This window comes from Salmo salar, chromosome 02 (genome assembly GCF_965601325.2).
Source record: "Salmo salar chromosome 02, fSalSal1, whole genome shotgun sequence".
In the NCBI taxonomy this organism is placed as follows: domain Eukaryota; kingdom Metazoa; phylum Chordata; class Actinopteri; order Salmoniformes; family Salmonidae; genus Salmo; species Salmo salar.
The window spans coordinates 23,233,208-23,260,276 of NC_138292.1; the positions used below are offsets into that span (position 1 = coordinate 23,233,208).

At 44.2% G+C, this 27,069-nt stretch overlaps 2 protein-coding genes across 2 annotated transcripts in view; one reads left to right on the forward strand and one right to left on the reverse strand.

The window, feature by feature from the left end:
* Positions 1-593: 593 nt before the first annotated feature.
* Positions 594-3,850, reverse strand: LOC106576498 (uncharacterized). Its single transcript, XM_014153713.3, has 2 exons — positions 3,570-3,850; positions 594-1,414 (listed from the first exon to the last, which is right to left on the reverse strand). The coding sequence occupies exons 1-2, from the start codon at positions 3,626-3,628 to the stop codon at positions 787-789; spliced, it is 687 nt and encodes a 228-aa protein (XP_014009188.1). The 5' UTR covers positions 3,629-3,850; the 3' UTR covers positions 594-786.
* Positions 3,851-7,983: 4,133 nt separating this feature from the next.
* LOC106576414 (POU domain, class 2, transcription factor 2) overlaps positions 7,984-27,069 on the forward strand; it is a 101,695-nt gene continuing 82,609 nt past the window's right edge. The window contains exon 1 of the mRNA XM_045700498.2: positions 7,984-8,100. Within this exon, the coding sequence (XP_045556454.2) occupies positions 8,064-8,100 (37 nt within the window). The 5' untranslated portion in view covers positions 7,984-8,063. The remainder of the gene's footprint in view (positions 8,101-27,069) is intronic.

Consider the following 27,069-nt stretch of genomic DNA (forward strand, 5'->3'; position numbering starts at 1 on the left):
GAGTGGCCTAGTTAGTTTAAACTTAAATCAGCTTGAAAATCTATGGCAAGATTGAAATGGCTGTCTAGCAATGATCAACAATCAACCTAACAGAGCTTGAAGAATTTACTAAAGAATAATGTGCAAATATTGTACAATCCACATGTGCAAAGCACTTCGACTTACCCAGAAAGTCTCACAGCTGTAATTGCTGCCAAAGGTGATTCTAACATGTATTGACTCAGGGGTCTGAATACTTATATAAAATTATTTAACCAGGCAAGTCAGTTAAGAACAACATTTACCCTTTGTCATTATGGGGCATTGTGTGTAGATGGGTGAGAAAAATCGATTTAATACAGTTTGAATTCAGGCTGTAACAACAAAATGTGGAATAAGTCAAGGGGTATGAATACTTTCTTAAGGCACTGTGCATGGTTGTTTTTGGGTTCTTCTGTCTTTGTAAGTAGCATTGAAAGATACTGTTTGGACCAGTTAGTTGTAAGAACAAGAACTGTAAAGTAATGTACAAAGTGCACACATCTGAAAGAGGCATATTTGTTTTTTAACAATGCATTTAATATGTCAACTTAAACAACATGAGGAAAGGGGCTTTTAAAAAAATGTAGCAAACTTTTAAACTTTCTTTTCTTGCAAAAACACCCACAAAGGAAATATTTCTTATTTAATGCATGTATACCTGAATTCTACTTAAACTATATGAACTAGGAACTGAAAGTGGCCTTTTTTGACCACAATCCACTAACATCTCATGCTGAGGCTCCAGACCCACATATTTGACAACATTTAAGAAAACAGACTGAAGATGACTTCCTCGTTCCACTTGTGAGTCTTGTGCCAGGCCCTGAAGCAGTTTCTACCCGGTATGAGACAGAGGGCCACCTGGCAGGCCTCACACTGCCAGATGGTCTTCCTCCGCTCTTTCTCCTGTTTACACCACACACAGGCCTTCCTGCCCTGGGTGGCCCTCTGCGACCGACAGACAGACAAGGGGTTGTTCAGTGGGACAGGGCAGCACCTCGCCCTCTTCTTCATCTTCCTCTCAGGGGGGGTAGGAACGGCCGCACCACTGCACCTGGCCCTCTTCCCGTTCTTCTTCCTCATCTTCTTCCTCTCAGGGGATGTGGAAAAGGCTTCACCGCTAGATGGGGATGTGGCTACACCTGACTTCAAGGTAGGGCTTGTCGCTACCTTAGATCTCAAGGTAAATGTAGTTACACCTATCTCACAGGTAGGAGGTGTGACTGTAGGTGGCCTACGTCTAATCTCCACTAGGTTAGGGGTCCAGGGGCTGGGAGGACATCTGGATCTCTTCACTTGCTGAGTGGCAGGTGGGCCAGGGATTATGTTCTTCTTCTTTGACTTCCTGGTGTCTGGAGGTTCAGAGAGAGGGGGTGGAGCTGGCTCCAACTTCCTGAGGTAGAACATGATAGAACAGACACAAATGAAACTGAAATTTTATAACAAAAAACAATGTGGACAATAGAATCTGAAAAAAAGAAACTGAGATTCAACTGACTACATCATAGTGTGACTATAATATGAGAACTAGAGAGTGACCTGGTCCTCTTCGGTCTCTTTGTGGCAAGTGGACCTGGGATCTCCAAATCCTTTCACAGTGAATTATTAAAAAATTCGCTACAAATTGATATATGAAATTAAATACTGATCCATTTTGACTACTAGTCCTCACACAGGACCATGTTTAAATAAATAAACAATATTTAACTAGGCAAGTCAGTAAAGAACAAATTATTATTTACAAGGACGGCCTACACCAGCCAAACCTGGACAACGCTGTGCCAATTGTGCGCCACCCTATGGGACTCCCAATCACGGCCGGTTGTGATACAGCCTGGATTCAAACCAGGGTGTCTGTAGTGATGCCTCTAGCACTGAAATGCAATGCCTTAGACTGCTGCGCCACTCGGGAGCCCGACACAGACCAGACCATTGTACTGACACAGACTAATCACAGGCCGGCAGGCTACGAAGAGGCGTGCGCCCTCATGCACGCTCTTTGCACGTGTCTCTCAGGCAGGATGAAAACGACTACATCGAACCAGTGGCGGTTCTAGACTATTTCAACTGGGGGGGCCAAGCTGGGGCCAGTTGTACTTTTAGAAGGGCCAGTTACATTAGACGTTATTGTTGTCATATCGTTTTCTTCACTGCATTGCAGGCATTAGCAGGCAAAAGACCATGTTCATAATCATCATCGTTGCCACTGTCTAATAATGGATGTAAAAAAAAGAATAATAGCAAAAATTAGTTATGTAAAAGTTATTTCATACTCCACATTTAGGGGGGCCACAAGGGGGTCCAAAATTGTTGTCACAGGGGCATTGCCCCCCCCAGAACCGCTAGTGCTTCGAACATGATCCTTTGCTAATTTTGGCCACTATCTTGATGATCCTTAGTAATGTTGGTGCCATTCAGCCCAATGGCGTGGCAGGTAGCCTAGTGGTTAGAGTGTTAGGCCAGTAACTGAAAGGTTGCTGGATTGAATCCCTGAGCTGACAAGGTAAAAATATGTTGTTCTGCACCTGAACAAGGCAGTTAACCCACTGTTCCCTGGTAGGCCGTCATTGTAAATAAGAATTTGTTCTTAACTGACTTACCTAGTTAAATAAAGGTTACATATAGGCAGGTCGTGACTAGAAGGGATCCAGCTTTTGACAAATTAACACCACTTCGTTGCAGGTTAGGAAAAATTACAAAGCAGGTGAGGATAATTAACAGCTGGTTGGGATAATTAGGTTAAAGTAAGGTTAGGAAACGGGTTAGAGTTATCTAAAATCCAAAAAGATTCAACTTTTGATGTTAATTTGACAAAAGCTGGATACTATCTAGCCTTGACCAGCAATATGAGGCGTTTCAAATTCAAATATTTCCGACTTCATGAGCCATCGAGATTTTTCCACAGGGATACGAGGATGACGTCGGTGCTATCTAATGGTTTTAATGTCTATGGGGAGGAAGTCTTGCATCTGGCTCATCTCAATGTCTGTGGTGCTGCTTGTGGCAAGGTCATTTCGCCGAGTCTACCTTTGATATAGAAAACAGCACAGGCACGTGTAGCCTATTCATTCACACTTACTCACAGGTCAAGAGGTGGGAAAAGCCAAATACACCTTTTCAGTCGTCTGGTGACTTTTGGACTAAAACAAAGTAAATAGATTTAGATACATGTGTAGAGTATACCTAAAGGTGAAGGTCTTTAATCATAACTCTTTAGTTAAAACAGAAAGTCTTTAGTGCCAAGGCATCCGCTGTTTGATGAGATATCGTCGGCATCGTCAAAGCATCCAGAGCGCCTGTGTCCAAACGTCTTCTTAAAAAGCAGATGTGCTTAAAACATGAATGTTGGCTGCAATTTCCTACAAACACGGCATTTTCTAAGTTCTAATTTCATACCCAACCTTTAATTGAAATGGAAGTGTTGCTCTTTTATTTAATCAGTTCTGGACATGTTTGGTCCGAGCCGAGACGCATGCAAATTGGAGCTAACAGGTTTACAATGCATAAAAAAGGATAAGCTAAACATAAATGTATATTTCATAACTCACCTCTTGGTCTTATTCTGGACATTAAGCTTGGTCTGTCCACCCTGGTCCCTGCTTTTCATCTCCAGAAAGGACGTGGGCTTTTTCAGCTCGCGCTCACAATTGTTGGGGTCTAGGTTTTCGACTGGTGCCAGCAGGAATAATATCAGCTGCTCAACAACTATACAATTAATCCGCTCGCTGACTCACTGATGTTGGTCAATTAGTTCCCCGGCGTTTCTAATGTTCAACATAGGCTACTATCTAAAGTTAGAAAGACAAAAATAATATTGCAGCATTCTTAACTCAAGGTACTGAAATCTTTATTATGCACAGTTCAAATACAAACAACCTAGGTTCAAATATAGTCTACCCATCTCTTCCAGGTGGGCCTGTGGTCATTGTGCGAGTGACTAGTGAATTTGAAAAGGTAGGAAGATCCATCCATTTTGTGTGTAAATTTACTGTACAAAAAAATATGTGGTGTAAATTTGGTTACATATAAATAGAGACCCAAAGCTCCTGATTTGACCTAAAACCACCTTTCTATGTGCCTATTCCAAAGTAGCATTTAGTTATAGTATGAACCAACGAAAATAGCCTAGGCTACCACATTAACATTTATTCTGGCAATTTGGGTAACAGGTAGGCTATGTTGTGTGTGCTCTGCAGCGGTGAAAACATGAATTATTTTCCTATTCTCTCAATTTCCGCCATGACGGTAAAAGTCTTAGAACCGTGAAACACATTATTACGTGTTTCGCGGTTCACAGTTATGATGACTACCTTGTTTTAGTGTGGGTCACAACGTTGATGTAACAATGTTATATGTAATAATGTTGAGTTCTGACCAGGCCCACCCTTAATAAAGCCTAGGAATTTTCAAATGTCTTCATAGTTTGATCAGCAGACATGGAGAACAGCAAGGGGGACCAACCCCCAGAGAAAAATCTGATTGGGCCTTCACTGCCTTTCTCAGAGGCTGTATTATTCGATGGCCAGCCAGAATGCCAGATGTATCCCTTGATGAACAGAGAGATGTTTGGAGGCCTGTCCTTCTCAACACCAAGCCAGGAACCAGGGACACCCAGGCTCATGCGCACCAACTCTGACTTCTGCAGAGAACTGAAGGGTCAACTGAAAGGCTGCTTTGATGGTCCAGCTCTGAGCAGTGACTTCCTCAATGAAGACCCTGTCTCTCTAAAAAATTATTTTTTCAAAGAGTTATGGGATAAAGGCCTGGAGAACTCTGGGGCAACATGTTCAACCATGGAGGAGCCCCAGCCTGCTGTGACCAACACCATGCTCCTGGAGACCACCACCCCTGAGCCTGGCTCTCCAAGCCAACCGCCAACTGTCTTCCCTGTGGACCTGGCCGTTGAGACTGCCCCTTCCCTTCAGGAGCTCTTCCAGCCACAGATGTTCCCTGAAGTGTTTGGACCAGGCTGTGGTATAAGTAGCACTGCCCTGCTGCTGCCTACCAGCACACCCCCTGCTGGTTACTCACCAGCCTGTGGATCCACCCAGGGTGATGATGGACCCAACAGGGGCTCTATGAACAACCTCAGTCTGGACCCGAACTCAGCCCCGACAACACCGCTACTATCCCAGCATGCCCTGCCACAGGTGGAACAGGCTCAGTGCTCTCAGCTCTACCGTGACTCCATCTTTGAGCCAGGGTTTAGTCCAGCCCACCCCTGGCCCCAGGTGGTGAAGTTTGATGCTACCCCCCAGGCTCCCACCACCGTGCATCTTTCTGACCCCATGGAACCCACTGACGCCACCACTCTGCTCTCCCAGCCCAGCAGCCCTCTGTCAATGAGCACCAGGGACGCCGGCCAGATCCACATCCATGTCACCGGGGTCAGTGAGGTGGTTGTCAGGGTGACAGAGGTGGAAGGAGAGGAGGTGGAGGAGCTTCAGAGCCTGATGACCATGTCGTCGTGCTGCCAGCTGGTGATGGAACAGCCAGAGAATGCAGTGAGAGAGGAAGAGGGGGGTGAGAAGAAGAAGGAGAAGCCTGGACGCTGCTGGAGTGGAGGGTGCTGTTTCTTCTCTTGCATGTCGAGCAAAACAGAGCAATGAATAAAAAGCAGTATTCGTTTTTTAATTACATTTCTATCTGTTGTGTGTTTTTATACTGTATGATTTACACTGAGTGTACAGAATATTAGGAACACCTTCCTAATATTGAGTTGCACCCACTTTTGCCCTCAGAACAGCCTCAATTCGCCAGGGCATGGACTCTACAAGGTGTCTAAAGCATTCCACAGTGATGCTGGCCCATGTTGACTCCAATGCTTGCCAAACTTGTGTCAAGGTGGCTGGATGTCCTTTGGGTGGTGGACCATTCTTGATACACACAGAAAACTGTTGAGTGGGAAAAACCCAGCAGCGTTGCAGTTGGTGACACAAACCGGTGCATCTGGCACCTACTACCATACCCCATTCAAAGGCACTTAAATCTTTTGTCTTGCCCATTCACCCTCTGAATGGCACACATACACAATCCATGTCTCAGTTGTCTCAAGGCTTAAAAACTATTCTTTAATCTGTCACCTCCCCTTAATCTACACTGATTGAAGTGGATTTAACAGGTGACATCAATAAGGGATCATAGTTTTCATCTGGATTCACCTGGTCATGTCATGGAATCAGCAGGTGTTCCTAATGTTTTGTACGCTCAATGTACTGAGACAGTTGACTATACTGTATCTCCATGGCCCATGAGATAGAGTTCATTCTTAAAAATATTATTTAGTTATACATTTTTTGTATTGTATTTGTTGACTCATTGATAAATTGGTTGAAAATAATTGTATTTTGTTTGTATAGAGCTTTTATTGAGTTGTGCAAGTTACAATCACAAAAGGTCTGTTTGATGAGACATTGTCGGCATCATCAAAGGATCCAGAACACCCGAGTCCAAACATCTTCATAAAAAGCAGACATGCTTAAAAACATGAATGTGGGCTACAATTTCCTAAAACTTGGCATTTTCGAAGTTCTATATAATTTCAAATGAGGCAACCTTGAACTGAAATGGAAGCATTGCTCTGTTCTTTCATCAGGTCTGGACATGTTTGATCCGAGCCTAGATGCATGCAAATTGGAGCCAACAGGCCTGGTAGCTACCTCCACCATAGGCTTACAATGCATAAAAAAGGATAAGGATAAGCTAAACATAAACATACATTAATATGCATATTTCACAACTGACCTCTTGGTCTTATTCTGGACATTATGCTTGGTCTGTCCACCCTGGTCCCTGCTTTTCATCTCCAGAAAGGACAGGTGTGCTTTTTCACACCGCGCTCACAATTGTTGGGGTCTAGGTCTTGGACGGTCTAAAGATAATAGAGCTGGAGCTCTCTGGGGAAGGAATTACACTATGTCCACTTGAAGCAGGCTAGGCCGTCTCCCATCCAGTTTGTGTGGTAAATTCTGCTGTGTCTATGTTCATGCACACAGATGTTTACCATTATTATCAAGGAAAATATTACACAAAAATAAGTAAATCCACCAAAAACAAGGTTCTTATCCATTCCTTTTTTCTGTTAAATAACGCTGTTTCTGGCCTGCAGATGGCAGCATGAGGTGAACAGTCCATTTGAAGAGAGCTGCATATAGAAAAAGCCCCACTGAATATCCAGAGGTAGGCCAATATGTCCGGTATTGGAACTGTGGATCTAACTTCTGTTCCAGGTCATTGCGTTCTAGGAATTGATGGACCCTGAATATTGACAATTTAATGTTAATTGATTGCTAGGCTATTAATATTGTCTATTAATTAATCAGCTTTTAAGCGCCACTGGCCCTTCAAAATGATCTGTGACAACAAATGTGTTACCTCTCATAAACATGTCAGGAAACCTTTTTCGTATACCTATTATTCTATATGCCGTCTTTATACTGTATGAAATCATACTATTCCGCAGAATACAGAACACAGCCAACACTGATGATTTTACTGGGTGTTATTACCATATTATGAAATGTTCATTTTGAATTAGATTTTTTAGATTTGGAAATCTGTCCTCACATTCTCTTAAATGACAATCTCTGCCTATCTCCCTCTCTCACACACTATCCCTCTTGCTGTCCCGGTCTCACATGCACGCGCCTCTTTCTCCTCAGCAGCAGCACCACAAACACCACGTCGCCATGGAAACCGCTGAGAGACGTCGAGAGTGAAAGATGGGAAGCGAACGCGAGCTGTGGAGAGAGAGCGAGAGAGGAGAGTAGAGGAGAGAGGGAGACACAATTAGGACAGCAAGGGAGACATGAAAGGTTAGGGTGTTACCTACCATACAGGGCGGGCGCGTGCTCCCAACCCCCGCACCCCAAAACCCAGCCTTCACCTCTAACCTTCCCCCAATTTCTAATTCACAGCCCCCACCCCAGATTGTGTTCCCCTTATGCCCTTCCTTCCTTCCTCCCTTTTTCCCTGGCCCCCCATACACACACCTCTCCCCATCTTTGCACTCCATCCCTCTCGTGTTCAGACAGGCAGCTCGCATGGCGGGGATAGAGACGTTCACCGATGGAAGCACTGGTAAATTTTCACCTCCAAAAAAAGATAAAGATTTCATATAAGGGCTCAACTTTGCATAGTGATAACTTATCTTTGCATTCTGCTTCCCATGTTTCCCCTCTGCCTCTTCTCATCCTCTCTAAACCCTCCACCTTCTTCTCAAGTATATTGCTTTTCTGTTTCAATTCACAACCAGAAAGACTTTAGTCCAATTTCGAGGCCAACTTGCCTGTGTCATAGAGAGGGAGAGAGAGAAGGAGATGGACAGAAAAATAACGGCCTTAATGATTTCTTGCGCGGGCAGGGATTTTCTTTTTATTGATTAGAAAATAAATAAATGTATGTGGGCAACCCTTTCCCTCTGTCCCTCTCATACCCCCGCTCTCCTTCTCTCGATGGGTGAATGGCGCTGTCATTCACCTGCTCTGCATGCTGTATTTCTGGCTGTGAATCGCGCGAATATTTGATTTTGAATATGAGTTCGCTCTACATTATGTATGCACGCGCATCATGTGTCTGCGCTTGCATTCGTTGAATGCGAACATTGCACACAGATGAGTCATTTGATTCAGATGTCCAGCCGGAACGTTGCATAACCATGAGTGGTTATTTAAAGTCGTTTTTGAAATAGGCTACAACCCGGATTCAGTGGAATCCCTTGATGCCGCTATGAGCCTTTTGTTGTTTAATTGTGTATAGTCTTCAAATGTCTGCCATGAGAGAAAAGCCGATATGCTCACCCACTCAGTGGACACGAATAGGCTATTATATTTGCCCTTGACTGTGACAGTATAAAGACTATGTGTATTTAGTGTTATTGGGTGGGATTGTTAATCAATGTGGTCGATATTTGTTCGGCAGCTTGCCCGATCGCCGCAGATAATAGGCTACCTACCACAATAACACGGCCCCTACACGGCCAGTAGGAGTGTTAGTGCCGTTGTAGGGCAGATAGACCGCAGAAGGGAAATCGATGGACAGAGTGAGTTAATTATGAGAAAATCAATTAAGAGGAGGGGATTGAGCCTTTATAAGGCCGAGCACTGAAACAGAGCACCCGCAGAGGAGGAGAGCTGGGGACGGCGGACACACTCAGCCTGCAGGGCTGGCGGAGGTTCATCCTCTGTCCGCCCGGCTCTGCTCTACCGTCTCGCTCCTGACTCTAGCAAACTGAGCGTTCTATGTGATGTAATTGAACAAAGGCAGTGTGATCTTATCTCTTTTAACCAAAATCTATTCATGAAATATAGTGTTGATCACTGTGTTGAAATGATGATTGTCACGTAGGCTAGTTGTGTTTTGTGTTTTTATGTAATGTAATGTAATATGAAGAATTGCATCATCCTGGGAGTCGTTGCTATTTGAAACACAGTCTTCTCACACATAACTGAAATTGGGCAGCAGTGTGTGCCTACAACACACACCACACCTCTGCTGCCCGGTTGCTATGTGTGTGCGTGCATGTGCAAGTGTCCATATATTACTGGTGTTGGCCCGCTAACGTTCCGAGAACCTATTGCCATTTAGAGGTCATTATGTGGCTCCACGTGCAGTGGTTGATCCACGGACAACGTGCAGTGTAAATAGAGGGACCAAGGACTTGGAGGGACAGACAGACAGACAGGCATGAGAGAAAAAAGACACAGGAAGATATGATACACGAAATATTCCCCCGGCAGCCCCCCAACCCGTAGTCCACTGGTTAATGAGCAGCAGACACTGGTCAGTGGTCAGAGACGGATGTTTCAGACAGGGTTTGAGCTGAGACAGAGAGAGAAGCATGATCATATTATTAGTTATGGCCATTGATAGACCTACTTGTCAACCACGCAAACACACGTTTAATCAGATATTGGGTGATAGTTTGTTAGCTGGAATATAATGTTTAAATATAAACGATCTTGCTTCTATGGGCTATATTTCGGTAAAGTCCACACAATACACAGGTGTACAGTCCAGTGTAGGGTATTTTAATATTATGGGCTTATATTGCCTACAGAGGCCTCCAATATTACCTAATAATGTGGTTTAAAATATATAGAATGTTCGTGTGTAGTGCCGTGCGTATTAATTATTTGGAAAAAATGGAGAAAGAATTGTGTGCACCTAAAGTATTCCAATTAGATTTAATACATTCCACATAAAGTAGGCCTAAACTGTATAGCTCTCTCATTTTTTACATCTCAAAGTCGTGATGGTGATGAGCTTTACAAGTATTCAGTTAGCCTGCAGATACAGAGGCTATGTATTCAATAAGCATATGAAGCAAGTCTGGTTAGCGTTTTCCCCAATCGCTTTTAAGTTCGGTAAAGGGAAAGCCCACTCTGCTCTGTTCTTAATCCAGTCAATTGACTAACGATGATAATTTGAGGGTTGGTTGTTTGATTAGGCTATACATCTCTCTTTAACTAGTAAGAATACAATATGTCAAGTTTAAACGTCAAGTGAAACACGGTGGTGTGTGTGTGTGTGTGTGTGTGTGTGTGTGTGTGTGTGTGTGTGTGTGTGTGTGTGTGTGTGTGTGTGTGTGTGTGTGTGTGTGTGTTAAAGCACTTGAATATGTGCACTAGAATGCAAATAAACACGATTTGCTGAATATGGTTATGTAATAGCATATGCATATTTGCATTCAAAATTCAGTTGATAATTTAAAAAAAACTAAAGGAAAGTCTTACAATTGCACTACCCTATAATAATAATAATAATAATATTTTAATGCAGAATTCCATGCTCTTAATACGATAGGCCTATTTGAACGCAAATGAGAGATAAGACAAGGAAAGTCATTGAATGTAATATAGTTTCACTGACCCCCAGAACTTCCGGAGGTAATTTTCAGAATGTTCATAGTATTGTGTTTTTAGGAAAGTCATAGGAACAAAGTAGGCCTCTCTAAAATGACGACCAGAAAACGTTAGAATTTCCTTATCATGCTTTATAATAGGCTGTATTTCCTAATGCAAACATGTCAAATACCCATGTATCTGTGAATATGGAACGATAAGGCGTTTTAAAAAGCCCTCCTTTTCGCTGGAAAACTAAATGTTCCTTATAGCATGTCTTCAAATGCATAGGCAATGTGATTCAATTCTCTGATTCCAACCACAGTATGGCTGTTCTGAGTTTCAGTGTTTTTATGCCTATTTCTGGAATATTTAAAAACCATGAAACAAGGCTTTAACGATGTTATTGCTGTCAGGTGAAATATATATTCCGTAGCATTAGCTATGTAGGCCTATATTCATTTTGTATATGTATGTGTTCTTGTGCACTAGGCTACATTGCGTTTCATTCTGCTTATTCATTTGCGTTTTGTAACTTTGACACTATCTGCAAGAAGGTGTTTTGCGCCATGTGTTGGTGTGCATTCTTTCGCACGCGTTCAAAGAGATTGGACTTCTCTTAAAAATAAAAAATAAAGATTGTTCACATAGGCTACCCTATAATTATAAAGTTTAGCCTGCATGACGTAAATTATCGCATGGAGCCCAGATGCTGCAAAAAGCATATAACGTGTGAAAAAGCCTATAACACGTCGGAAGGAATCTGTATTAGTTTAGCATTATGACACAGGAGAGATATTTCAAATAAAATATTTTTGGAGGATGAATGGATAATTGTTAATACATAATATTCAAATCTACATATATATATTTTTTAAATGCTTTCATTTTATATTGCCCACTTGCAAATTCATGGGGACATTTACAGAGGCTGTACTTATTTATTGTTGCTCGAATATCAAGATATACACCATGCATAACGGGACAAAGTTTAACCACTTTGCAATGAAACTTGCATATATAAAATAAAAAAATAAAAAAAACATTCAGAAGGAATATCAGAGAGTCTTCATTCTCTTAGTCAATCGATCTAAACAAAGTTTTAAATTAAACACAAACTCCGTATAGCTCAAATATTAACTAAAATGTGTTAATAAGTCGTTTACAATAGATGCTATCGGACCAAATGTCTTTGAACTTGAACTAATGATCAGAATTAAATAAACTACGATATTATAATTCCAATAAGCAAAAACTGTGTAGCCTACAAGTCTACGTCGTTATACATACCATACGACATGAAATATTCAATCAAACTGATGTGAAACAAACTGTTGTTAACCTATTTTCCTGGACTGTTCTTTTGTAAATATGTTCTATAGGCTTACTGATTGTCAGAGAATACTTCCGCTACCTATCCAAATATAGGGTAAACGTAGCCTGATGTGTTAGAGGTTACAAATCTTTTTAAAACACTCTTTCCATTGTATAAGTTATTTTTGATGTTGCAAAACGAAACCCTCAATTGATCTAAACCGGTGGTTATGGTTGGTGAGTTGTCTATATAGGATATTTTTATGCAACCGAACAGGCTAAAAGGATTGGGCTATGCAATGTAGCCTAATATCTGAAACCAAGTCCTAAATCGTTTCTTGGGACCTTATAGATTAGAGCTCAGTTGGCAGGTGTACTTCACAAATCCTCATAGGTTTATTGCACCAACTATTTTCAGTGTCTCAACTTTACAAGTTATAGGCTAAGATAACTTATAAAACGAGGATACATTGTCTATAGATTTTTCGTTATAGTTCCAATCATGATCAGCACCACAGGCCGTTTAAAATGAATCCGTTTTCTGCGCACGATTCTCCCCCCAAATGGTGTTGGGTCTCTCCGCGGCCCGGAGCACAATGCAGTAATGACCCGCGGGTCAAAGGCCGCTTGGCCAGTCCCTCAATTAAAGCGGAAAAATTGCAATTGCACGCTGCAGCCTTTCTGCGACAAGAAGGGACCATATTTCGGGATATGTGCCAATTTGCTGTACGTTTTTTTCCACCATACTTCTCCACATTGTTCGACTTAAAAATGCATTATAACATGGGTTAAATCAATTAGTTTTGTTGGATTGTATTTAACAGATAGAGCCCATATTTTACAATAAAGTAATTTAGCAATATAAAATGTCTGCAGTAGGCCTATTTAGAGAGGCATATATATATATATTAGAAGTTGTAGGGTATGTCTTTAGAAAAGCTGCTACATACCCTAGTCGTTGTTTTTAGTTGGAAATATTTTTCGGGAAATATTAAATAGGTAAAGTGGATGAATGAATAACAGTGGAAATATGAATCACATTTTTTGGGGGAATGTAAGCTATATGCCTATTGTAATATATGTTAATGAAATTGATTGTGGTGATTTTGTTTTTGTGATAATTTGATGCTGCGGTTGTTCAAGATATCGCTTGTTATTTTCCACTCCACACCACGTGATATAAATGTCATGAACCCTCCAGCGTCAGTGGCTATTGAATAGTATCCGATTCCTATCTAATTCATGACTAAATCACGATCATTGCTCGATCGATTGGCTTGATAAATCCTTGTAATCACTCGAAATTTTCGCATTGGCAAAACCGTTGACTTTCTTGCCAAACGAGCTTTATCTGCCAATAGGTTTTCAGTAAGTGACAGGAAAGAAGTGATAAATTGATCAACAATGACCACAATGAAAAGGCTCTTGTGAGGACACACATGCCCTTTCTGTGAGTGTGTCTGTGGTCTGTGTGTGGTTAGAATATGATCAAGCCTGGGGTCAGAGTTCAGGATCATCCCAGACAGACACGACCCTGGGAGACAGAGTGACCTCTGCGTTTAAACTGGGGTGGGGGAGGAGAGAGAGGACAACCGGGAAGGAGAGATGGACAGGGGAAGGAGAGAGGAACAGGAGAAGGAGGAAAGGGTAGGAGACCGAGGGACAGGGTGAAGGAGATGAGGAGAGAGGGGGGAAGAAGGAGTGAGATAGGGACTGAAAGGTGGCGAGAGAGGGAGGAAGAAGCGAGATGGGAAGTTGAAGGGGAGAGGTGAGAGAGAGAGAGAGAGAGAGAGAGAGAGAGAGAGAGAGAGAGAGAGAGAGAGAGACAGACAGATCCACCCACAGGGATGATCATTGAATATAACTTGGTTTGTCCATGTATGTTCCAGCAGCGGTCTGGTCTGGATGTGGTCCCTCCTGCTCCTGCTGCTAGATGCAGTGAATTAACTTCTGACCCCACTCCCCTTCCCACTGCTACACACAGCTACCCCCAGCAGCAGCAAATGTGTGTTATCTAGCCTGGACACACACACACACACACACACACACACACACACACACACACACACACACACACACACACACACACACACACACACACACACACACACACACACACACACACACACACACACACACACAATGTAGTGAATTATATAGTGAATATATATGAGGAAGTGGATTGAGAAGATGTTCTCTTTACACACAACCCCAGATCCTGCTTTCTAATCCCACAGTCACAACCCCCCAATCCTGCCTTCTAATCCCACAGTCACAACCCCCCGATCCTGCTTTCTAATCCCACAGTCACAACCCCCCAATCCTGCCTTCTAATCCCACAGTCACAACCCCCCGATCCTGCTTTCTAATCCCACAGTCACAACCCCCCAATCCTGCCTTCTAATCCCACAGTCACAACCCCCCGATCCTGCTTTCTAATCCCACAGTCACAACCCCCCGATCCTGCCTTCTAATCCCACAGTCACAACCCCCCATCCTGCCTTCTAATCCCACAGTCACAACCCCCAGATCTTGCTTTCTTATCCCACAGTCACAACCCCCCATCCTGCTTTCTAATCCCACAGTCACAACCCCCCGATCCTGCTTTCTAATCCCACAGTCACAACCCCCAGATCCTGCTTTCTAATCCCACAGTCACAACCCCCATCCTGATTTCTAATCCCACAGTCACAACCCCCCGATCCTGCTTTCTAATCCCACAGTCACAACCCCCATCCTGCTTTCTAATCCCACAGTCACAACCCCCCGATCCTGCCTTCTAATCCCACAGTCACAACACCCAGATCCTGCTTTCTAATCCCACAGTCACAACCCCCCATCCTGCTTTCTAATCCAACAGTCACAACCCCCCGATCCTGCTTTCTAATACCACAGTCACAACCCCCCGATCCTGCTTTCTAATACCACAGTCACAACACCCCGATCCTGCCTTCTAATCCCACAGTCACAACCCCCCGATCCTGCCTTCTTATCCCATAGTCACAACCCCCAGATCCTGCCTTCTAATCCCACAGTCACAACCCCCAGATCCTGCCTTCTAATCCAACAGTCACAACCCCCCGATCCTGCTTTCTAATCCCACAGTCACAACACCCCGATCCTGCCTTCTAATCCCACAGTCACAACCCCCCGACCCTGCCTTCTTATCCCATAGTCACAACCCCCAGATCCTGCCTTCTAATCCCACAGTCACAACCCCCCGATCCTGCTTTCTAATCCCACAGTCACAACCCCCCGATCCTGCCTTCTAATCCCACAGTCACAACCCCCAGATCCTGCCTTCTAATCCAACAGTCACAACCCCCCGATCCTGCCTTCTAATCCCACAGTCACAACCCCCAGATCCTGCCTTCTAATCCAACAGTCACAACCCCCCGATCCTGCTTTCTAATCCCACAGTCACAACCCCCCGATCCTGCTTTCTAATCCCACAGTCACAACCCCCCGATCCTGCCTTCTTATCCCATAGTCACAACCCCCAGATCCTGCTTTCTAATCCCACAGTCACAACACCCCGATCCTGCCTTCTAATCCCACAGTCACAACCCCCCGATCCTGCCTTCTTATCCCATAGTCACAACCCCCAGATCCTGCCTTCTAATCCCACAGTCACAACCCCCCGATCCTGCTTTCTAATCCCACAGTCACAACACCCCGATCCTGCCTTCTAATCCCACAGTCACAACCCCCAGATCCTGCCTTCTAATCCCACAGTCACAACCCCCCGACCCTGCCTTCTTATCCCATAGTCACAACCCCCAGATCCTGCCTTCTAATCCCACAGTCACAACCCCCCGATCCTGCTTTCTAATCCCACAGTCACAACCCCCCGATCCTGCCTTCTAATCCCACAGTCACAACCCCCAGATCCTGCCTTCTAATCCAACAGTCACAACCCCCCGATCCTGCCTTCTAATCCCACAGTCACAACCCCCAGATCCTGCTTTCTAATCCCACAGTCACAACACCCCGATCCTGCCTTCTAATCCCACAGTCACAACCCCCCGATCCTGCCTTCTTATCCCATAGTCACAACCCCCAGATCCTGCCTTCTAATCCCACAGTCACAACCCCCCGATCCTGCTTTCTAATCCCACAGTCACAACACCCCGATCCTGCCTTCTAATCCCACAGTCACAACCCCCAGATCCTGCTTTCTAATCCCACAGTCACAACCCCCAGATCCTGCCTTCTAATCCCACAGTCACAACCCCCAGATCCTGCTTTCTAATCCCACAGTCACAACCCCCAGATCCTGCTTTCTAATCCCACAGTCACAACCGCCAGATTCTGCCTTCTAATCCCACAGTCACAACCCCCAGATCCTGCCTTTTAATCCCACAGTTACAATCCTGAGAGATCTCAGTCTCAGTGTCACTGTCTTAGACCATAATGACCATGAAATAATAGTCTTATCTCCACGCAACTCCACCAAGTCCCGTTCCTTGCTTTAGCCCTGGGTCCAATATGCCCTTGCTCCAACCCCAGCCCCAGCCCAGTCTCCTAACCTCATTGTCTTCTGCTGGACTGATGGTTACACTGTGTGAGAAACGATCCAATGGTCCCTCGGACATTACAAAGTACAGTACCGGCCTCTGACCTGTGAGTGGCAGTAGAGAGCAGGTGGTCTGGCTCAGTTAGGTTTCCTAACGATCTTCCCAGTTAGACAGAGGAGGAAGGGAGTAAAGAGGTAGGGAGCAGCGCAGAGGAGAGGAAGGAAAACAGATGAAGCAGAACAATACCTATTTTTATCCCTGCCCTCTCTGTCAAAGCTCTTTGTCTGTCTCTTCCTTCACTCCTCCTCTCACTTTGTCCTTCTCTCTCCCACTCCCCTAATCCTCGTCTTTTCCACGCACTTGTTCCTTAATCCCAAATATATCTCTCTCACCACCCCTCTCTCAATTGTTCTGATTCTGCCTCTCTCTACTCCTCCTCTATCACTCCCAAACATGCCACCTCTCAGTATAACCTCTTTTAAACACTTCAGATATAGTGATGCTGATGATTGGATAGTACAAGTACTGCATATATGTTATTATGATGTTTTGTGTGGTAGATGTACTAGTAGTGTAGCAGCAGTTAATGTTGCTGTACTAAACTAATTTGTCTATTTTTGACATATTTCTTTATTTTTCTTTCTCTCTCTCTCCTACCATCTACTCCTTTCAGTCTTTCATTCTTTGTCATCATCCATCCATACTGTTTTGGTCTCTTCTCACCCGCTGCTTACCTCTCCTATTCTTCTGTTTCTCTATGTGTAGTTCATATTACTCTGTTAGGCTGTGACAAATTGCCACAATCACCATTGACTCAGTTGCTATTTAAGTGAATTAAATCATACCAATTATAACATTTATAAATTATTGTAGAGTTTGTTACCACAGTCTGAACCTCATTCTCTTCAGTGTACCTGCTAGGGGAGAGTGTTTTTGTCTTGGCGTGGCAATATCGAGCTCACACCCATTTTAGACACTGCAGCCATTTTGTAGGATGTGTTCAATTTTCTGTGATTTGGCTGCAGTCGTCAGTCTCTCCAGTTGGCCAGTGTTGCTTTCTATTGTGTTTGGGTTCTGTTGTGGTACAAAGATACATAACTATTGATATTACAGTGTTCTTACCTTTATATAATCAATTATGTGAACGTAAGTGATGTATCATTGGGATTAAATGTCTATACTCTTCTAAATGGCCACTTCAAAAGGGTTAGGGTTATGGTTAGGGTTAGGGTTAGGGTTATAGTTAGGGTTATAGTTAGGGTTAGGGTTATGATTAGTGACAATACACTGTACACCTCAGCTCTTTTTAAATTGATTCGGTGGGATCCGTGGCTCTGTCAGTCGGTTACCAAATCAAATGGAATGTTGTTTTTAAAATCTTTCAATGGTTTCAATAGTGCAGCATTTCATTGTGTAAAGCAAGCAATGAAAGACTCGAGACGAAAGAGCTTCGGAGAAAGACGCTTAAGGGGAAAATATCTCTGAGCGGGATGAGAGAGTCAAATACTGAGTCTGGATCATTTCCCCATATCCTCCTACTTTGTATGGTGCAGATATTGGACCTAAAGCGAGAAATTTGGATTCCGTTTCCTTATAATGGCAACATGTGTCTGTCAGAATGAAATAGGTCTGTTATATGGAACCAATGCATCTAGACTACTCTACCCTTCCTCTCAGCAGGCCCTTTTTCCATCTCTCTTTCTCTCCATTTCTCTGCCTCCCCACCCTTTCTCCCTCTCCCTCTCTCCCCTGCCTTTCTCTCTCCTTCTTCCCTTTTCCCTGACGTCTCCTTCCCCATCATAGCCATGGCAGCGTAGAGGGAAGGGTTATGATTAGGCTGTAAAGCAGAATCATGTTTGCTATGCCCTGGCTGCATGCTGTCCATGATGGACCAATGCTGGATAGACAACAGCATGGAAGTAAATCTGACTGGAAAATAAATCCAGTTCAATTCATACGCCTCTCACTTTCATTATCCCTGTGTGTTAAACATGTGAAAAGGGATTGGTGAAAAGGATGTCGGAAAGAAAGAGAGAGAGAGTTCTGTTGAGTGCTTTGCCTGAGCTGTCACAGAGCAATGTTTATGGATGATTATCAAATTCCAAACACATGACCGGATCCTATTGCATTTTGGAGACATCATGTTTTAATATGATTTATGTTTGTCTTCATCATGAATATCAATGTGATTTGACGGATCTGTAGAAAATCTATTTCCAAACATGCATGCATCCTACTTAGCTTTGAAGATATGACTTGTATGATGTATATCATGCAGTAGCTTGAAACTAATTCATAAATGAACCCTGTTTATCTGGAGATCGCTGGCCTTTTGAATACCATGCATATGAATATGATTGAGCTTTTTAAATATCATGCACCTCAATATTGAGATTTTTAAATATCATGCACCTCAATATTGAGATTTTTAAATATCATGCACCTCAATATTGAGATTTTTAAATATCATGCACCTCAATATTGAGATTTTTAAATATCATGTATATGAGTATGATTTAGGGCTGTACTGTTTGCAGTAGCCTGTAACTGTCTGTCAGAGCGATCTCACTGATGTACTGCGGCTAGCTGCTGTGTTTGTTATAACTCATCCTATTTTCAGCCTTTCATTTTTTACACAAGGGGAAAATGAGGAAGAGAACAAAAGCAACATATGAAAACTAAAACATGACAGAGAGGAGAGAAAGAGAGAAAGAGAGAGGGAGGAGAGGAAGGAGAGGAAGAGGAACAGAGGAAGGAGAGGCAATCTATAAAAACAAGAGGGCTTTCAAAAGTAAAGGATGAAAGCTAGTCCGGCTGTTCTTTTTGACAAATGATCCTTGTGTGGTGCAGCCCTAAAGAGGTAGTGGTACATAATGTTTTGCTTCTTGAGAAGACTCTGGCTAGTTTTGTCTGAAGACTGAATAACACAGTAGTAACACATTTGAAACATGCTATTTTCCAGTTTTGCAGAGCAATTTGTATGTCATGACCATCATTTCTATCAGTTCGATTAAAATATAGGTCTATGTGGTATGATGGTCAATGGCAATTACATAATTCATGTCTAAATATTTATTTCAGTGGTAAAAGTAGTCTGTGTGAATTCCCATTGGTAAAGTTACCACCATAGAACTGTAACCCATGGATATCTATGTTATGTTATGAGAAGACATTTACACTCCACACTCACTCCCCTTAATGCAGGCCAGTGCACCAATCAGAGACATCTGCATTATAGTGAAACTGCCATCTACTCACAGCCATTTTGAGTCCCCTCCCTGACCCTGCAGTCTAGCTCCAAAGGTAACATCCATGCTATCCTGTCTCTGACTAGAGAGACAATGAGGCCTGAATACAGAGCACAGCTGTGGGGTGGTTGGAGACATACATTAGATTTACTTTAACATCTCAGTCATTTAGCTGACGTTCTTATCCAGAACGACATGCAGTAGTGAGTACATACATTTTCTTACTTCCCCCCCATACTGGTCCCCCGTGGGAATCAAACCCACTACACTGGTGTTGCAAACACCATGCTCTAGCAACTGAGCCTCATGGGACCTGTATTAAAGATGCACTCCAGCTTTTTTGGAACCTTTCTTGTTGAAAGACACTATCTCACGTGTAACTACTGATGTACACACACCCAGGGGTGAAAAATAGTGTTGAGCAAAGAAAGTGGTAACTTTATGGATTAGGCCATTCAAGGAGTTTGTCTGATGAAGCCCTCTGATGTCATCGGCCTCCCTCCTTTCTTGAGGAATAATAGAGGAACAATAGAGAACAAGAGAGGAAAGCCCCCCCCCCCCCCCCCCCCCCCACTTGTACCATGTCATGACTTACCTGGACCACCTATTGAGATGTGCCTTTTGTTAAGTAGATCAGGTGTTAAATGAGCTGAAAAGGAGACTGGAGTGCCACTTTAAACTAAACTATAGTATGAAGTTCTCTTACAGGGAATCAGAGTCTGACAGAATGTCAATCTGTGGTGGAATGTGTGTGTCAGTGTTGGCACATCCGTGTATTTTCAACTCGCGTCTCCTGGCGTATCAATAGGTTAATAGCCGCGGTGTCAGTTTCACAGACTGCCTGATTAGTTCTGTGTTCACTAATCTAGACCCAGCCTGGGAACTATTGGCTTCCCTATTGATTTTAGCACGGTGAGCAGCCACAAGATAGAGGGAGGCCAGCTCTATTGATTGACCCCAAATTACCCCCCACCCCCCCATCAACGTCTCCTCGCTCAATTCCTGCCTCCTTATTGGACGTCTGGCCTGAAAAACACTCAATCTGATTGGACGGTTCAGTGAGGTAGATATTCTTGGTTGGATCTTCCAGATTTGTAAAGAGTTGGTTGTTTTTGGAGGTGAGTCAGGTGTTGTTGATGGATTGTGTCATGGGGTTCAGTGTGTTGTTGTGTTGGATTAAAGACAGCGGGAATTTCTGGATTTCCTGGAAGATTGACTCAACAGAATGAAGGTCAGATTTGTCTGTATGTCAGAATCCAACCAGTCATGTGTGTTGTTGCCTTCCTCCACTCTGACTGTAGTTGATGACTTGGGGGATCAGGTTGTGATCTGATTTAGGAATCAAACCATTTGATAAGAGAATCATCCCATTGATGTCACTGTAGAGCCCTGTGCTTGGTTCTCACTACACCACAGTTGTGGGTTTGTGTCTGACATTGGCCACATACAGTATTCTGGATATTTGCTTTGGATAAAAGCATCAGATTTTATCATCATATTTTTATTGTTTGGTTTCCTCTAGAATTACACGAGAATTAGAAAAAGCCAAGAAGATACATTTATCATGAATTCATCGTAAAAGACTGATACTTGATGCATGCCAGAACCCAGTTGTCTTTGGTGTGACCACCTCATCTGTTCCCTGTTGACTTCTGTTTATTCCCATCCCTCACTCCTCCCAGCCTCGCTCCACCTATCCCTCTCTTCCCCCGACTAAGCTTGGGGCTCTCCCTCCTGATCCTTTCCTTCCCATCTTTCACTTCATCTCATCCCTCTCTGTCTGCCTCTGATATCCCCCTCCCTCCATCCCTCTCTTCCTGCCTCTGTGTGTAAGCAAGAGAGAGGAGGTTGTTAAACATTTTTCTTCCCCCTAATTGTTTTGACTGTGCTGATTGGCATCCCGATTAGTCCCATTGATTTCCTGGCACTAAGTGCATTGATTTTTACATTTCTTATTGATCCCCGCTCTAAATCTCCCACACACTCACTCACACACAGCCTGGCTGCTCGCAGAGGAAACGAGGGAGTGAAGAAGAGAGGAGAGAGGGGAAGAGAGAGAGGGTTAGGTAAACACACTGGCCAGAGACACTACAGTGCATTAAAAGTGAGAGAAACAGAGAGAGAGAATGTGAGGATGAACTGGGAAACGAGAGAGAATGAGAGAGATTCCATTTAACCTAGAGACCGACATTTCATTGGTGGGCACAACTATATGATGGATGGATGGATGGATGGATTACATTACATGGATATTACTGTGTCATTGTTAGTGAAGGTGGTGCCACTAATTAGCCGTGTGTGTGTGTGTGTGTCTGCGTGCATGTGCATGCGTGTGTGTGCATGCGTGTGTGACATTTTCTTGGCTTTTGGCCCTGGGCTCAAATCCTTCAGTTGATAGTGTTTCTTTATTTAGCTACAGTTACAGTACTTGATCAAAATTGTGGTAACCTTTTTCTAAAGTAATCTGCTGCTTTTCACATGGTGAAGTCTGTCCTGCATGGACCTGAAAAACATGTATGGTTTGGAAGCAGTCTGTCTTGATGGCATGGAGTCAGTCTGTCTTTATGGCATGGAGTCAGTCTGTCTTTATGGCATGGAGTCAGTCTGTCTATATGGAGTCAGTCTGTCTTTATGGCATGGAGTCAGTCTGTCTATATGGCATGGAGTCAGTCTGTCTATATGGCATGGAGTCAGTCTGTCTATATGGAGTCAGTCTGTCTATATGGCATGGAGTCAGTCTGTCTATATGGCATGAAGTCAGTCTGTCATTATGGCATGGAGTCAGTCTGTCTTTATGGCATGGAGTCAGTCTGTCTTGATGGCATGGAGTCAGTCTGTCTTTGTGGAGTCAGTCTGTCTATATGGCATGGAGTCAGTCTGTCTTTATGGAGTCAGCCTGTCTTTATGACATGGAGTCAGTCTGTCTATATGGCATGGAGTCAGTCTGTCTATATGGCATGGAGTCAGTCTGTCTTGATGGCATCGAGTCGGTCTGTCTTTATGGCATGGAGTCAGTCTGTCTTTGTGGCATGGAGTCAGTCTGTCTTGATGGCATGGAGTCAGTCTGTCTTTATGGAGTCAGTCTGTCTTTATGGCATGGAGTCAGTCTGTCTTGATGGCATGGAGTCAGTCTGTCTTTGTGGCATGGAGTCAGTCTGTCTATATGGCATGGAGTCAGTCTGTCATTATGGCATGGAGTCAGTCTGTCTTTATGGCATGGAGTCAGTCTGTCTTGATGGCATGGAGTCAGTCTGTCTTTGTGGAGTCAGTCTGTCTATATGGCATGGAGTCAGTCTGTCTTTATGGAGTCAGCCTGTCTTTATGACATGGAGTCAGTCTGTCTATATGGCATGGAGTCAGTCTGTCTATATGGCATGGAGTCAGTCTGTCTTTATGGCATGGAGTCAGTCTGTCTTGATGGCATGGAGTCAGTCTGTCTTTGTGGCATGGAGTCAGTCTGTCTATATGGCATGGAGTCAGTCTGTCTTGATGGCATGGAGTCAGTCTGTCTTTGTGGAGTCAGTCTGTCTATATGGCATGGAGTCAGTCTGTCTATATGGCATGGAGTCAGTCTGTCTATATGGCATGGAGTCAGTCTGTCTTGATGGCATGGAGTCAGTCTGTCTTTGTGGAGTCAGTCTGTCTATATGGCATGGAGTCAGTCTGTCTTTATGGAGTCAGTCTGTCTTTATGACATGGAGTCAGTCTGTCTATATGGCATGGAGTCAGTCTGTCTTTATGGAGTCAGTCTGTCTTTATGGCATGGAGTCAGTCTGTCTTTATGACATGGAGTCAGTCTGTCTTTATGGAGTCAGTCTGTCTATATGGCATGGAGTCAGTCTGTCTTTGTGGAGTCAGTCTGTCTTTATGGAGTCAGTCTGTCTATATGGCATGGAGTCAGTCTGTCTTTGTGGAGTCAGTCTGTCTTTGTGGAGTCAGACTGTCTATATTGCATGGAGTCAGTCTGTCTTGATGGCATGGAGTCAGTCTGTCTTCGTGGAGTCAGTCTGTCTATATGGCATGGAGTCAGTCTGTCTTTATGGAGTCAGTCTGTCTTTATGACATGGAGTCAGTCTGTCTATATGGCATGGAGTCAGTCTGTCTTTATGGAGTCAGTCTGTCTTTATGACATGGAGTCAGTCTGTCTTTATGGAGTCAGTCTGTCTTTGTGGCATGGAGTCAGTCTGTCTATATGGCATGGAGTCAGTCTGTCTTGATGGCATGGAGTCAGTCTGTCTTTATGGCATGGAGTCAGTTTGTCTATATGGCATGGAGTCAGTCTGTCTATATGGCATGGAGTCAGTCTGTCTTGATGGCATGGAGTCAGTCTGTCTTTGTGGAGTCAGTCTGTCTTTATGGCATGGAGTCAGTCTGTCTATATGGCATGGAGTCAGTCTGTCTTTATGGCATGGAGTCAGTCTGTCTATATGGCATGGAGTCAGTCTGTCTTGATGGCATGGAGTCAGTCTGTCTTTGTGGAGTCAGTCTGTCTTTATGGCATGGAGTCAGTCTGTATTTATATCATCAGAGGTGTGTAGAATGCTGTAGCTGCTTTTTACATTGTGGTGATGGTGACAGGACTTCTGTTTGCTCTGCTGCCAAGATTACAACACACACACACAGAGGATGAGACTAGAGAACTACCCAATGGTCACTCTACCTGACCGCTCTTCCACACACACACACACACACACACACACACACACACACACACACACACACACACACACACACACACACACACACACACACACACACACACACACACACACACACACACCACACACACACACACACACACACACACACACACATTTAAACAGTCTCAAAACACAAACACACTAATAAAGACGCTCATAGTAATATCCCTGTCTTTGCATATATGCACTTACATGCAGCACAATACGTTTTCATTCGGTGTAGTTAAGTAATAAGGCATCTCTGGGGTTTGTAGTATATGGCCGATATACCACGGCTAAGGGCTGTTCTTATGCACGACGCAAAGCAGAGTTCCTGGACACAGCCCTTAGCCGTGGTATGTTGGCCATATACCACAAACTCCAGAGATGCCTTATTGCTATTATAAACTGGTTACAAATATAATTAGAACAGTAAAAATAAATGTTTTGTCATTCCCGTGGTATATGGTCTCATATACCATGTCTTTCAGCCAATCAGCATTCAGGGCTCAAACCAGCCAGTTTATAATTATGTGTATACAACTGCAAGACAAACAGTTATACATTTCCCAAGACAAATCTGTCGCCCTGAACTCTAGTGTCGCATTCTGATCATTTCCACAATTTGTCCTGCAACACCCCGGGCAGATTTTTTATTTCGTTGCTTCTGATTGTTTCTATCCCTGTAAAACGCTGGTTGCTTTGCTGAAATACTGCAGTGTTTATTATGGCTCCCCCTCTCTCCTCCTCTCTTCCCCCTTCTCTCTCCTCTCTTCCCCTCGTCTCTCACCCATTTTGTGTCCTCTCTTCCCCTCGTCTCTCACCCATTTTGTGTCCTCTCTTCCCCTCGTCTCTCACCCATTTTGTGTCCTCTCTTCCCCCATCTCTCTCTTTTTTTCCCCTCTCTCCCCCTCTCGATTTTGTCCAACGACACTGCCCTCTCCTCTCCCATCTCCTCCTCCTCCCTCTCCCCCTTCTCTCTCCCATTCCCTGGTTCCTGTGTGGATAGGTTAGGTTAGGGGGGGGCTGGCTGGAGCAGCAGCCTGGACCAATGACGTGGTGCGACATGTAACCATGGCGCTGGAGAGGAAATCAATAACTGAAAGGATGAGGGGCGCTGGGCTGGGCTGGATTAACGTCAGGGGGCCAAGCAGGCCAGGGGGGTTTGGGGGTGGGGGGGGGGGGGGTGCTTTGGGGGCCTTGGACTGGAGATTTGAGGTTGGGCGACCTAAGGTATGGGGAGGGGGGAGACAAATTGGGCAAGATGTACAGTCCTCAGACCAGGTCCCAGTGTACACCGCTCCTCTCTCTGTCTTTCCTTTAGTTGTTCAAATGTGTATCGCTACCAGGACCAACTACACAGACCAACTGCTGCTCCCAAATAGGCCAATATAGAAGTGTTATAGTAAAATGCCACTGTATATGGTTAGGATAGATACAGCTAGTGAACTACTAATATCTCCCTGCCTTCTCTGTCTAACTTTGCCCCAGAGAGGAGAGTGTGTATGGAGTCTGAGAGGAGAGTGTGTATGGAGTCTGAGAGGAGAGTGTGTATGGAGTCTGAGAGGAGAGTGTGTGTGGAGTCTGAGAGGAGAGTGTGTATGGAGTCTGAGAGGAGAGTGTGTGTGGAGTCTGAGAGGAGAGTGTGTGTATGGAGTCTGAGAGGAGAGTGTGTATGGAGTCTGAGAGGAGAGTGTGTGTGGAGTCAGAGAGGAGAGTGTGTGTATGGAGTCTGAGAGGAGAGTGTGTGTGGAGTCTGAGAGGAGAGTGTGTGTGGAGTCTGAGAGGAGAGTGTGTGTATGGAGTCTGAGAGGAGAGTGTGTATGGAGTCTGAGAGGAGAGTGTGTGTGGAGTCAGAGAGGAGAGTGTGTGTGGAGTCAGAGAGGAGAGTGTGTGTATGGAGTCAGAGAGGAGAGTGTGTATGGAGTATGAGAGGAGAGTGTGTGTGGAGTCAGAGAGGAGAGTGTGTGTATGGAGTCTGAGAGGAGAGTGTGTATGGAGTCTGAGAGGAGAGTGTGTGTGGAGTCAGAGAGGAGAGTGTGTGTATGGAGTCTGAGAGGAGAGTGTGTGGAGTCTGAGAGGAGAGTGTGTGTGGAGTCTGAGAGGAGAGTGTGTGTATGGAGTCTGAGAGGAGAGTGTGTATGGAGTCTGAGAGGAGAGTGTGTGTGGAGTCAGAGAGGAGAGTGTGTGTGGAGTCAGAGAGGAGAGTGTGTGTATGGAGTCAGAGAGGAGAGTGTGTATGGAGTCTGAGAGGAGAGTGTGTATGGAGTCTGAGAGGAGAGAGTGTGTGGAGTCTGAGAGGAGAGTGTGTATGGAGTCAGAGAGGAGAGTGTGTGTATGGAGTCTGAGAGGAGAGTGTGTATGGAGTCTGAGAGGAGAGTGTGTGTGGAGTCAGAGAGGAGAGTGTGCGTGGAGTCAGAGAGGAGAGTGTGTGTATGGAGTCAGAGAG